The sequence below is a fragment of the Psittacula echo genome (genome assembly GCF_963264785.1).
Source record: "Psittacula echo genome assembly, chromosome: 1".
Lineage (NCBI taxonomy): Eukaryota > Metazoa > Chordata > Aves > Psittaciformes > Psittacidae > Psittacula > Psittacula echo.
The window spans coordinates 77,789,776-77,802,172 of record NC_137735.1 but is presented as its reverse complement, the minus strand read 5'-3'; the positions used below and the strand labels follow the sequence as shown (position 1 = coordinate 77,802,172).

General features: G+C 39.3%; 1 protein-coding gene across 6 annotated transcripts in view; it reads left to right on the top strand.

Annotated features, from left to right (window-relative positions):
* BMP2K (BMP2 inducible kinase) overlaps positions 1-12,397 on the top strand; it is a 53,110-nt gene that overhangs the window by 18,483 nt on the left and 22,230 nt on the right. For 3 of the 6 annotated variants that reach the window (XR_013957584.1, XR_013957585.1, XM_080625092.1), the window contains exons 2-13: positions 201-319; positions 1,392-1,497; positions 1,917-2,059; positions 2,345-2,466; positions 3,489-3,570; positions 4,170-4,302; positions 4,789-4,892; positions 6,275-6,354; positions 7,053-7,213; positions 8,281-8,456; positions 9,746-9,841; positions 10,407-10,594. Coding sequence is in view for 4 of the 6 variants with exons in the window: in XM_080625092.1 (XP_080481218.1) it covers positions 201-319; positions 1,392-1,497; positions 1,917-2,059; positions 2,345-2,466; positions 3,489-3,570; positions 4,170-4,302; positions 4,789-4,892; positions 6,275-6,354; positions 7,053-7,213; positions 8,281-8,456; positions 9,746-9,841; positions 10,407-10,594 (1,510 nt within the window). In the remaining 2 variants the exon portion in view is untranslated. The remainder of the gene's footprint in view (positions 1-200; positions 320-1,391; positions 1,498-1,916; positions 2,060-2,344; positions 2,467-3,488; positions 3,571-4,169; positions 4,303-4,788; positions 4,893-6,274; positions 6,355-7,052; positions 7,214-8,280; positions 8,457-9,745; positions 9,842-10,406; positions 10,595-12,397) is intronic. The other 3 variants (XM_080625093.1, XM_080625095.1, XM_080625094.1) reach the window with 3 other exon arrangements.

The window sequence follows — 12,397 nt, the reverse complement described above, 5'->3', positions numbered from 1 at the left end:
CCTCCCCTCCCCCCCCCAATACTCGACCTGTGTGAAATGGATTGAGGCAGCAGATTTTTATGATTTCCAAAGTCCTTGTTATTCCTTGCTCAATGACTGATGTAGACTTCCTTATTCACTTCTTAGTGTGTAGTGATGTTGGCTAGAGGAATCACAAAAACTTGGGTAACTTCATTTGCTTGTAATTGGTTTTTTTCTAGGTGGCTTCTCAACTGTGTTTCTGGTACGTACCCATGGTGGGATACGTTATGCACTAAAACGAATGTATGTTAATAGTGTGCCGGATCTCAACATCTGTAAGAGAGAAATTACAATTATGGTAAGAAGCTCATTATTTGTAACTGGAGAATGTATTAATTTGCAATGTGTACACCAAATCCCTCTTCAATAACAATGGGTTCTAGACCACCTTCTCTTTTGACTTTTGCGGTCCTGATATTGCATTTTTAGCTTCAGAAACTAATGCTGAGTTCAAGGTTAGTGCATGATTAGCTTCTAAAGCAGTTACAAAATTGATGCCACTATTTGGTCAGTACGTCTGGTTCCCAGGCAAAAGAAATTCCTTGCAGTTCTGCAGGTGTCACTTAAATTCTCAAGGCCCCTGTGTGCCACAGCTCCATTAACTGAGTGGTGCTCACTAGGCAAGAGAAAATCTGTTATATTGCCTTCTGTCAGATACTAGGAAGAGTGTTTGTCTTCATCTCCATCTATTTCTAGCTTACACATGTTCTAATCGTAGCAGCACCTATGTAGTTACCTGATTGAAGAAGTACTTCTAGGCTTAGCCTCAGGTTACCTTGTAGGCAGGAACTCTGTAAAACAGATGGCAACACTTAAATAGTTAGATGTGAAATAAACTTGGTTTAATTCCATGTTTAAAATGGCTCTGAAAAGTTTTGGGTTGCTCTTTTTTCTTTTTTGTTTCCCTTGGGGACAGCTTCAGTTGTTTGTGTGTACTATGTGTACTAAATTCTAATCATTCAGACTGCAAAAGTTGTGCATTTTTTTAATAACTGTGAGACTTTCTCACTTCAGCTTAGGATGGACACGAGTAGCTTGCTTCTTGTATATCTCCTACATATCAAGGCTGTAGCTATTACTACTTGCCAACACTGGCTTAGAATGGAGTAGTTGAGATGTTTTTGCCCTGTCCAACAAGAAACACCTAAATGTTCATTTCTGAATAATGACTGTGTTTGGTGTGCAGCAGTCGCTGGCATTGTCAGCAGTGATGAGCTTATGTTCTGGGTTTGTGATGGTACTTCAGGAGTACTGGATTTGGAGCAGAGGCTAACAACTGGAAATCATAAAGGGTTGTCTGAAAACCTGTACTATCTTTTATTTGTTTGTGCTTTTCCATGCTCAGGTGTAATGTGTATTTTATTTTTCAGAAAGAATTGTCTGGGCACAAGAATATTGTGAGTTATTTGGACTGTGCTGTTAACTCCATAAGTGACAATGTTTGGGAGGTGCTCATTCTCATGGAGTACTGTCGAGGTAAGAGTCAACTCCTTTCTTTTTAGAGTAGATGCAGGGAAAATGTTTGCATTGACCACCTGGGATTTATATGTAGAATTGTTCCCATAATACAGACCTTGAACATTTGTATCTCAGAGCTGGAATCCAGCTAGTTCTTTGTGTTGCACTGTTACTTAGGCACATAGCTGTTGAACACTTAGAAAATGTACCAGTTGGTTTCACATGGTTTTGTAAGTAAGTATGGTTCTTGAGACAGTCATTCTTTTATCCATGATGATACAAGAGTACACACATGGAACTCCAGGTTTGTTTTATTGAAATACAGTGACTGTGGAAAACTTTATTGCATCTTATTTGTGGGCTTTTTGCATATCATTAAGTCATTACATCTGTGCATTATAGGAGTTAATAACAAAAAAATTGCCTTGTTTGTTTAGCTGGGCAAGTTGTGAATCAGATGAATCAGCGTCTGCAGACAGGCTTTACTGAGTCAGAAGTAATGAGAATATTTTGTGATACCTGTGAAGCTGTTGCCCGGTTGCATCAGTGCAAAACACCTGTAGTTCACCGGGATTTAAAGGTATGAACCTAATAATAAGGAACATATAGGTTAAAATCAATGGTCTACTTAAAAAGGATAGAGAATATAGGAGATATTTCACTAAGACTGACTTGTAGTTAAAGAAGCACTTGCCCTTGGTGGAGAGACTAAACTGTAAGACATCACTTATTGCTAATGCCAAGTCTGTCAGTTGATTTTACTGATAACTTCTGTGTTTGTGTGTGAGAACATATAAAACAGGTAACTTGGAAATTAATGCAGTGATTTTCATCTGATATTTCTGTATGTTAATTTCCTTTGAAGGTGGAGAATATATTGTTAAACGATAGTGGCAACTATGTCCTCTGTGACTTCGGCAGTGCCACTAACAAATATCTTAATCCTCAAAAAGATGGTGTTAATGTGGTTGAAGAAGAAATTAAAAAGTAAGTTCACTTTTAAGTGGCTTATTGTAGGCAATGGTTGTGCTGCTGGCAAACTCCATGTGTTCTTCTGCAGTGTACTTGTATCTTACTAATGTGAGTTAAACTTAACTGTTGAATTTGAACTAATGTTGACATAAATAGAGTAAAACTATTTGGTAACATAGATTTCTTCCATTTGCTCACAGATGGTTTTTGCAAAACTGAGACTGAAAAGAATAAAGCTGTTTGAAAAAAAAAACTCATGCTGTTCTGAAATGAAGTAGTTCGAAAATTGTCTGGCTACTGACCATTTTAGGAGTTTGGTGTTTTAGATTAATGCTATTTTAATACAGTTAATGGCATAAGAGAAAAAGAACTGATGCAAGTAAGCATTGGAATTGGGTTTATGTAGAGTCTTATTTATAGAGTAAGGTCATTCTCTAAGGCTGAGCAGAGAAATATATAAACTTTTATTAAAAGTATGCTTTTGAAAACATGTGTAAATTTGGGCTTGCCCCTTTGGGCTAATTACTGCATAAGGATAAATACAGGCTACTTGTTCTCAAGTTATAGTGATAGAGTATTTTGGAGTTTTTTCCAGTTCTGAAAACCACTTTGACTACCACTGTAGTAATTATTTTGAGATACTAGTTTTTTGAAGTATACATACATGTTTCAATATGTGGTGGAAAATATTCTTGTAGGACTCCTCCATTACATCTTCTGAATGATTGGCTGGCGCAATATTTACGTGCAGTGATTCTTGCAAAAGTCTATGTGCTAGGGAAATAACATTAAAAGCAAATTTATGTGACTCAATATTTGTTATTATGTATGCTAATATTATGTTGCTAACCCAAGTATTCTCTGTGGTGATGCAAATGCAGTAAGTGACTTGGATTGCAATTCCAGGCACGTATCTGAAACTTGGGTGTGAATGGGGGGTGGGTGTGTGTGCGTGTGTGTGGCAGATGCAGGAAAACATGCTTTCAACTCTGGGGCATGCTGTTCATCAGTGTCCTCTTTTACTTACTTATTCCTAGGTATACAACACTGTCATACAGAGCTCCTGAAATGATCAATCTTTATGGAGGAAAACCAATTACTACCAAGGCAGATATCTGGGTGAGCAAGAAATAGGGTACTATGAAAGATGGAACTAATGAAGAGGGGTGTGTGGGAAGCTGAAAGTGGCATACACTAGATGAAAAACTATTTCTTTGAGAGGGAAATATATCATGCAGCTCTACAATACAGAATATAATAGAGATATCTTTGGTACTTAGCTCTGCTGTAAATACAGTGAATGCCATGTGTGATGTTTAATTTGAGATAAGTGGGACATGATTTAGAATTTGTTTCCTTTTTGTCCACTCCAGCTACTGTTTGATAGTCACCAGTGACTTCTTTTGGAAGCTTGTTGGCAGCATGATAGGGAAAGGTGTTTGTATTAGGTAACGTGCAGTGAAGTAAATGAAGACTAAATTCAGCAGAAATGCTAGCGGTATCTCTGGGTGATATGACAATGTGAATGCAGCTTTGGGGTACGCTCTGATTTTGTCATTTGTTGTTTAGCATAGGAATCGTGGGAAAGAAAGCCTTTCTAGCACTACTTTATGTATCAGCTTGTCACATCAACAGAGTGTTTCATAATGCGGCTTCTACATAACAGTGGAAGGGTCAGCTGTAGCACCCTTTAACAGTGCCTGTATTTGTTTCTACAGGCACTTGGCTGCTTGCTTTATAAACTTTGTTTCTTTTCACTTCCCTTTGGAGAAAGTCAAGTTGCTATTTGCGATGGAAGCTTTACTATTCCAGACAATTCCCGATACTCTCGTAGTATACACTGTTTAATAAGTAAGTATCTGGGCAGCATGACAATTCTTTTGCTTTCTAAGTCAAATAAAACAGAGATCGTTATAAGAGATGATGTAGAAGCATAGCCTGATGTAGTTAGATATGTGAATCGTCTCTTAACTACCTTGAATTTTGTATTAACCCTAGAAAATTCTAGTGTCATGAGTTGGTTATAAGTGTTTTTTCTCTGAAGCTATTAATTACTACTTCAGTTTATCTACCCTTTCTATAACTGAGTGTCAAAATACCAAACAACATGCATCTCTAATTGTATTTGACCCTAGAAACTACTGATTTGACAAAAAGTATTAAAAAAACCCAAACACAACCCCAAAACAAACCCCCTACCCAATATAATGATAAAACTGTTTTTCTATGGTAAGCTCATTTGGCAAAGCTGATGAATTTCTTCCTGCTGACAGCATGCTGACTCAACAGGCTTTTTGATGTCCAACAGTGACAGTTTGGTCTTGCCAATTTTTGCAGGATATATGCTTGAACCAGATCAAGAACAGAGACCTGATATCTTTCAGGTATCTTACTTTGCCTTTAAACTTGCCAAAAAGGATTGTCCAGTGTCTAATATTAATGTAAGTAATAATAATTAATTGTAAGTCTTTAATGTTGTCTATATTTTTAGTGTATTTTGTAGGCAGCTTTGAGAAAAATGTTATCAAACCATCTGAGAGATTACATCAATTTCTTCATAAACCTTGTTCCTAAGTATAAATCCAGTTTAAAACATGGAGCACTTCAAGCTGCTGTTGCATACCTGCAATACTAGCTCTCTAAACAAGTAATCTTTTAATTTGGAGGGCATAGCTTCATAAATTATATTGATTATGCACGGATAGCTGACTTGCTGTCTTAACCATTACTCGTCTCTGGTGTCTACACAAAATACACACACTCCAGGTCTTGTTGACAGTTGAAGGTTTAATGTTGTAACTGTAGTGTCAAGAATGTTTGTTTGTTCTGGATTGACACCTTTTAAGCATCCTTAGGAATTATGTTAATCCCTTGGAAGGACTACATTGAGCTGGAAGGCAAATGGGATAGTGCCTTAGTTAGTCTGCAGTCGTACCCCTACTGTCCATCTGAGGCTGAACTTTGAAAGCCTGAACTTTCTCTCCAAGATCATCTCATTCACAAATCTAATTGTGGAATTTGAGGGCACATCACTGAGTTTGACAGCAGCTTATTTTTTCCAGGGAAAGTCAGAAGTATGCCTGTCTTCTCCTAGACTTTTCCAGTACTGACAGTAGTCTTCAGAAGTGATATTTGATAATTAACTCTCTCTGCTATTTGTGACCAGATGTTGATTTGCGTCCTTTTTGTAAGGAGGTAGTTAAGGTGTGTAATTAGTGATGCTCCTCCTTCTCCCAAAATTGTGATTATTTTATTTTATTTATTCCCCACCCCACCCCACCCCCCCGTAAGCTGTGGTTTAGGTGAAATGCAGTTTATTCAGGAACTTGACAGAGATGGGGATAAGTTAAAGGACTAAGGAAGCTTAGATGCTGTATGGCTCTTTGGAGTTAGTGTTGTGGTGGAAGAGCTGAGCGGGCTGAAAAACTGCTGTTGATACATGCAAAGCTTAGGCCTTAGTTTAGTTCTTGAGCTTGAGGAAAAAAAAGTCTCCTGTGCAATCACAAGAAGACATTTAGAGAAAATGTTTTAATGTTGTTGATGGTTGGTAGTGTGTAATTGAAATAGTTGACGAAAGTCAGACCCGTCATGGTTTTGTTGTACTTATATGACAGATGGGAGAACAGAGGTACTGGTAAATTATTACAGCACTTCTAATCTACAGCCTTGTGAATTCTGCATGAAGCTTTGTAACATGAAAAACTTGAACCCAAGTGTTCCTCTTCAGTTTGTAATGATTTTTTTCTTTCAGGAGTTTGTTTGGTTTTTTAGTTGTGGCTTTTTTTTTTTTTTTTTTTTTTTAATCAAATTTATTTTTCCCAAGAATTCTCCTGTCCCTTCAACTCTCCCTGAACCTATGACAGCTAGTGAGGCAGCTGCTAGAAAAAGCCAAATAAAAGCAAGGTGAGCAGTGAATGTGACTTCACTTCTTCTTTTTGCTAATATTGTCAAGCAAAAAAAACCCAGAAAAAATCAGTGGTGAATTAGTTTTCCTTAAGCAGTTGGACAGTTTTAAAAAATGCCTATACTATAACCTGATAATGGGATTGAACCTCAAAACTAGTTTGGTTTTGAGCATCTTAACTACCCTGGCAGACTGTTATACAGCTCTGAAGTACCTCAGGGAAGATGCACATATTTGAAGCACTTTATTGGCATTGCAACTGCTAGAGGCAGTTTTTCTAGCAAAAAGTAGAATGATTTAGCAGGTATTTTCTTAACCTAATTTCCTGTGCATATGAACACTAATCATATCTCTAGTTTTAGGATTGCTGGCTCAGACACTGGCCTTAACTTCCACTCAGTGCTGTGAACTGAGGAAAGCTTACACAGAACAATTTCATGTAGTGTCATGGTCCTCTTGGGAATAAGGCTGTTGCACAGCTCTGTCTGAATCATGTTCTGCAGCAGTCATATATCCTATGGCTGCTGTGGGTGGTGAGTGGGAGGTTGAGGAAGCAAATTTTAAGTTATTAAAATGGAATTCAGAAGTAGAGTAGCACATGGTTAAGACATAATTGAGCTATTAAGATAAACTGTATCTAATTTGAAGAAAGTCCTTTTTTACCAAGTCTCTCATATGGGAAAACTTGACATTTCAGAATAACAGATGCTGTTGGACCAACAGAAACCTCAATTGCACCACGACAAAGACCAAAGGCCAATTCAAGCACTGTCACTTCTAGCGTGCTGACCATCCAGAGCTCAGCAACTCCAGTCAAAGGCCAAGTTCCTGGTGAATTTGGTAACTGTGGGCAAAAAGGTAATATAACAAAGTCTAAGGGTGGACCAAAATAAATGGAAAAAGCATTTTATATATTTTCCTTCTTGCTCTAGTAGGGATAGCATTTAAAACTCCAATTAATCTGATTTTTTTTTTTTTTTTTTAAAATCTGCCAAAACCCAACTTTTGGCCTTTCCAAAAGACTAAATGTGAGAGTAGTAAGCTTGACCAGGTGTCACACAAACTGAATGCAAATAGTTGAGAAGAAAAGATAGCTTTTTTTCCATTGTGCTTAACACTGATTTTCACCTAACTTTTCCACTGTGGACATGAGAAGTTCATGCTCAGTCTTGGTTTTCAAATAATTCATGGAAAGTACTGAGCCAATTCAAGTACTGAGTTCTGTAATAAACTGCTTTCATTGTAGCAGGAAAAATACTGTCCTTGTACCTCAAAAAGTCATGAGATACCAACAATATATTGATGGTGTTTGTAGTCTGAAGCCATGTTAAAATTTCACTTCTCTGATGACTGATGCATTTCACATTGCACTGGGAATGCAGTAGAGGGGCAATGGAGGAGTAATTGAGGGAGAATGGGTTAAATGGAGTGAAATGGGTTTTCAGTGAATCCTTTGAGTTTGTCTTTATCTCATTCAGAAAGAGTTATGGCTCTGATCAATATTCATTTAAATAGTTATATCTTGAATACTTTCCCAGTTGCCCTTGATGTTATGTGTCTATTACAGTACTGGAAGAGTAGCTTAGGCATGGTGTTGGGAAGGCATCCAATCAGTGTCCCATGTATAAACAACTTCTACTAGACAGTGGAGCTTTAGGGATTGAGAAAGTAGAAGGTACAACTTAAGTGTTAGTACAGCAGAAGTCTTGAACCCAGCTTGCTCTATTGTGATAACAAAAGAAGCTTCCCACATCTCTGAAGTGTAAGTCGTGCATTGGCAGACCTGGAAGTATGTTGTCAGTCTCAGAGAAGATGCTGGTAAACTGTTTCACCTTGAAGCTTTATATAAAGCAATTAACTGCCAGTGAGCTCTCTAGCTAAACTTTAGAGATCAGTATGTCAGTAGTGTTGTCTGAATATCCCAGGAACAACGGGACCAGGGAACAGACAAAAAATCCTGCAGTCCCAAGAGACCAACCAGCACCCCCTGCAGCAGAACAGAGTTCTCCAGCAGCTGCAGCAGGGTGACTGGAGGCTGCAGCAGCTGCACCATCTGCATCACCAGCACCAACCTATGATTCAGGATGCTTATATTCAGCAGGTACAAGTTGAATCCGTTTGACACGCCTCTAAGAGACACTTCTTATGCCTATTAATAATGCTTTAAATGGTGTGCTAGTTGCATACATCTGCTGTTGCTGCCTAGTTTTTTCCTGCTATGAGAGAGAGCAAGGGATTGTTGCTCCTGCCCCTTCTTTTACCTCTGATTTGTCTCTTCATAGGCACTGTACTGCTTATCCTTGGAAGTTGCTTTTGCAGTGTGACCCTGAACCCTAGCTTGCTTTGAATTACGACTTTGTGGCCCAAATACAGGTTTTGTATACGCATAAATGTCCTGGAGATAAATCACAGAATGGTTTGGGTTGGAAAGGGCCTTAAGATCATCCACTTCCAACCCCCTGCCATGAGCAGGGATGCCTCACACTAGAGCATGTTGCCCAAGGCTCTGTCCAGCCTGGCCTTGAACACTGCCAGCAGCGGAGCATTCACTTCTTAGGGCAACCTGTTCCAGTGCCTCACCACCCTCACAGTAAAGAACTTCGTCCTTATAACTAACCTGAACTTCCCGTGTTTCACTTTAAATCCATCACCCCTTGTCCTGTTGCTACAGGCCCTGATGAAGAGCCACTGTCTGGCACCCGAATGTTAGGGATTATCTAGGTGATGATGTTACGCTTGCAGTAGGTGGTTGTATGAACACCATCTAAGTAGGATTTCTGTATTTTTTTGCTTTCTTCAGTTTCTTTTGGTCAGTGAAGAGCTTCCTTTTTGTAGTTGTTCTCTCTGCCTGGATGTTTAATGGGTACCGCATGTGGTAACACTGTCCAGCTTGCATACCATCAGGTGTAATTGCTTAAGTTGTGTGGCATAAATAACTGTAAACTTTGCAAAGGAGCAGCTAAGTCAAGCAAGAACTTTCAGATCCTTCCAAGATGCCTACCGCTGTGACTTTTTTGGTTTTTACCCTATTGAAAAGCTGACATGTTTTCCAAAGGGGCGTAGTACTGGTGGAGATGGCAAAAGCTAGGATGGCAGTTGGCCTGCCTTAGAAAAGGCAGTGCTGAATATGTAGTTTAATTTTTGGTTAAACAGGCTGATATTAATGGGGGGGAGGCGGGGAGGGGGAAACAAACCCAAAATAGAAAAGCTTCCAAACAGTCATTAAAATGCAAAGGCTAAATTGCAAGCTGATTCTTGATTATGTGATATCTTAACTGGAAAATGCTGTTGAGTCACTGAAGTGTTTTTAATTGATGCTTCTAAATATCTGGGTATTTCTAAAGAGGGGATTATGACTTATTAAAGCTGTTTTCTTCTTTCTGTCTATAGTATCAACAAGCAATGCACCAGCAGATGGTCCAACAGCAGCTGTTGATGCAGTCTGTGTACCAGCAGCAACCTTCCCAATCTCAATACCCTGCTATGGTATGTCAGGAATAGAACATAAATGGTACAACTTTAAAATACAAGCTGTGTTTGGAAGTCTGTTGTGAATGTTCAGTAAGAAAAGTTTGTGAGTAGTTGTAATGAGCTGTAGGTTTGGTAAATAGTGTGAAGTTCAGCATCTAAAATAAAAATTCAGCTGGGGGCGAGTTAACCCAAAGTGGTAGAAGGCATCAAATCCTACTTTAAAAGGAAGAAAGCTACCTGGCATAATCAATTTCTAGAGAAATTGTCCTAAAATTTTGGTTATCAATATTTAAGAATAGGGTATGATGAAAACTAACTACTTAGTGCTTCAGTAGGTTACAGTAATTGCAAAAAGTTAAGTGGTAGTATCTTGAAAGAGAAAAATGGTATCACTGACCTGTTACGGCAGTTTTTCACCTGTATAGTGGACAGATCTGGCTTCTTGCTTCTGCTGAAGCTACTAAGCTTTTCTGGAGTGTGGTGGCTGTTAGTGCATTTGGCTGTAAGACTGGTAGTGTTACTGAGCAGAAGAGATTTACACTAGCCTGTGTGAATTTTAGTAACACAATCATTATCTTAGGTGCAGCAATATCAGCAGGCTCTGCTACAGCAGCAGATGTTTGCTCAGCAGCAGCAGCGGTCGCAACAGGCACAATCTCCTGAATATATCACTTCTCCTCAAGATTTCTCACCAGCCTCAATCTCCTACCCTGGGTCACTGCCAGTGTGTGCTGGAACAGTGGCAGATTCTCCCTGCCCTGTAAGCAGGCAAGTATTCTGACATAGGTGTACCTAAGGGTTACTTTACTGCACATGTTCTTAATTGTGATGAGCACTGCTGAATCCTTTCCTCAGAAATTACTTGCTTCAGTAGGAAGCAAGTTATTAGGAAGTAGTAAAAAGGAGGAAGTAGGAAATGTTACTTGAGAGCAGTTGGATAACTGATGTTTAATGGTAAAGGATATTTTGGGCGGAAAACGGGACACAACTTGTTAACAGATGAATCTGGTACAACTTCTTAAAGGACCCATCTTCCACTTTTTCTTCTTCATGGACTTATTCCAGGAATTGACTGCTAACCACTTTACTTAGGATGGTCAGTTGAATGAGGTTATGAGTGTGTGGAAGCCATTCTTTGAAGAAAGGCCTTATAGCGAGCAATTATCTGCTAGGGCTTCTAAATCTTGTGTCTGTTGATCAGAGGTCTGACTTAAACACTTCACATCATGGAGCATACCTCAACAAAGAGACAGTCCGTTTGCAGGGGTCTGCAGACTTATGTTAATAAAGAATGTCTTGTCCATTAATTCTTATGAAAAACAAAGTGTAGAGTAAAAGACCCCTTCCATTACTGATTTAAAAAATAAATCACAGCTTTGTCCAGTTTCACTGATGCTATGAACTACATTATAGATTGATACAAGTTCCTACTATACTTTATTTAGAGAGAAGTCTTCTGCAAGTGTGGGAATGCTGCAGTCTTTGGTGCAGGCTTTCAGTGTGGCTTACATGTTTTGGGATGCTTCTGTCATTCTTAGTATCTACTAGATTACAGTGTGTTGAAAGAGTAAAGGGCAAATTTTTTTCCTGCTGTAGGCTGGGTTGATATAATATGTATCACTGTGACCACTTTGGCTTCATCGCACCAATTACACAGTCTAATCCCTAGCAGAGAGTGTTGTCCTGCACTTCTATGCCCATATTTGAGACCTACCAACTGTACTTTAGTCAGGTCAATTGCCAGAGTACTTTGGTCAAAACTGACTTCTGAAAGGGATTCTGTTCCAGTCTGGAAGTAAATGTGTATATTTCCAGTTGCTCTTTTGTGTTTTCGGCTGAAGATTTTGACCCTTATGTTCAGTTTCAAGTCAATGGCTGAGTTAGCAATGGTTTGCAATGTATAAAATTGATCTTGCAAACAAGAAATATGACTTCCTGTCTTAGAATCATAGAATGGTTTGGGTTGGAAAGGACCTTAAGGTCATCCAGTTCCAACCTCATGGCGTGGCCAGACATCTCACACTAGACCATATCACTGAAGGCTCTGTCCAACCTGGCCTTGAACACTGCCAGGGATGGAGCATTCACCACTTCTTTGGGCAGCTTGTGCCAGTGTCTCACCACTGAAGTGGTAAGAAGTAAAGAACTTCGTTATATGTAACCTGAACTTCCTGTTTCACTTTAAACCCATCACCCCTTGTCCTGTTGCTACATTCCCTGATGAAGAATCCTTGCTTGGCATCCTTGCAGGCCCCCTTCAGATACTGGAAAGCTCCTCTGAGGTTCTCTTCTCCAGGCTGAACAGCCCCAACTTTCTCAGCCTGTCTTTATATGGGAGGTGCTCCAGCCCCTGATCATCCTCACAGCCTCTTCTGGACTTGCTCCAAGAGCTCTATGCCCGTCTGGAAGGAGCAATGAGTTTCTTTTCCCTTGACATAGTACAATATGTTGCATTGTATGTTGTCCATCTCACAGTAGCAAGAGCCAGTAGTCTCTGGGACAGCAGAACCCAAGCTGACAGGAAGAAGCCCCTTCCCCTTTGTCTTGTCTTGAAGAGATGGTGCCTTTGGA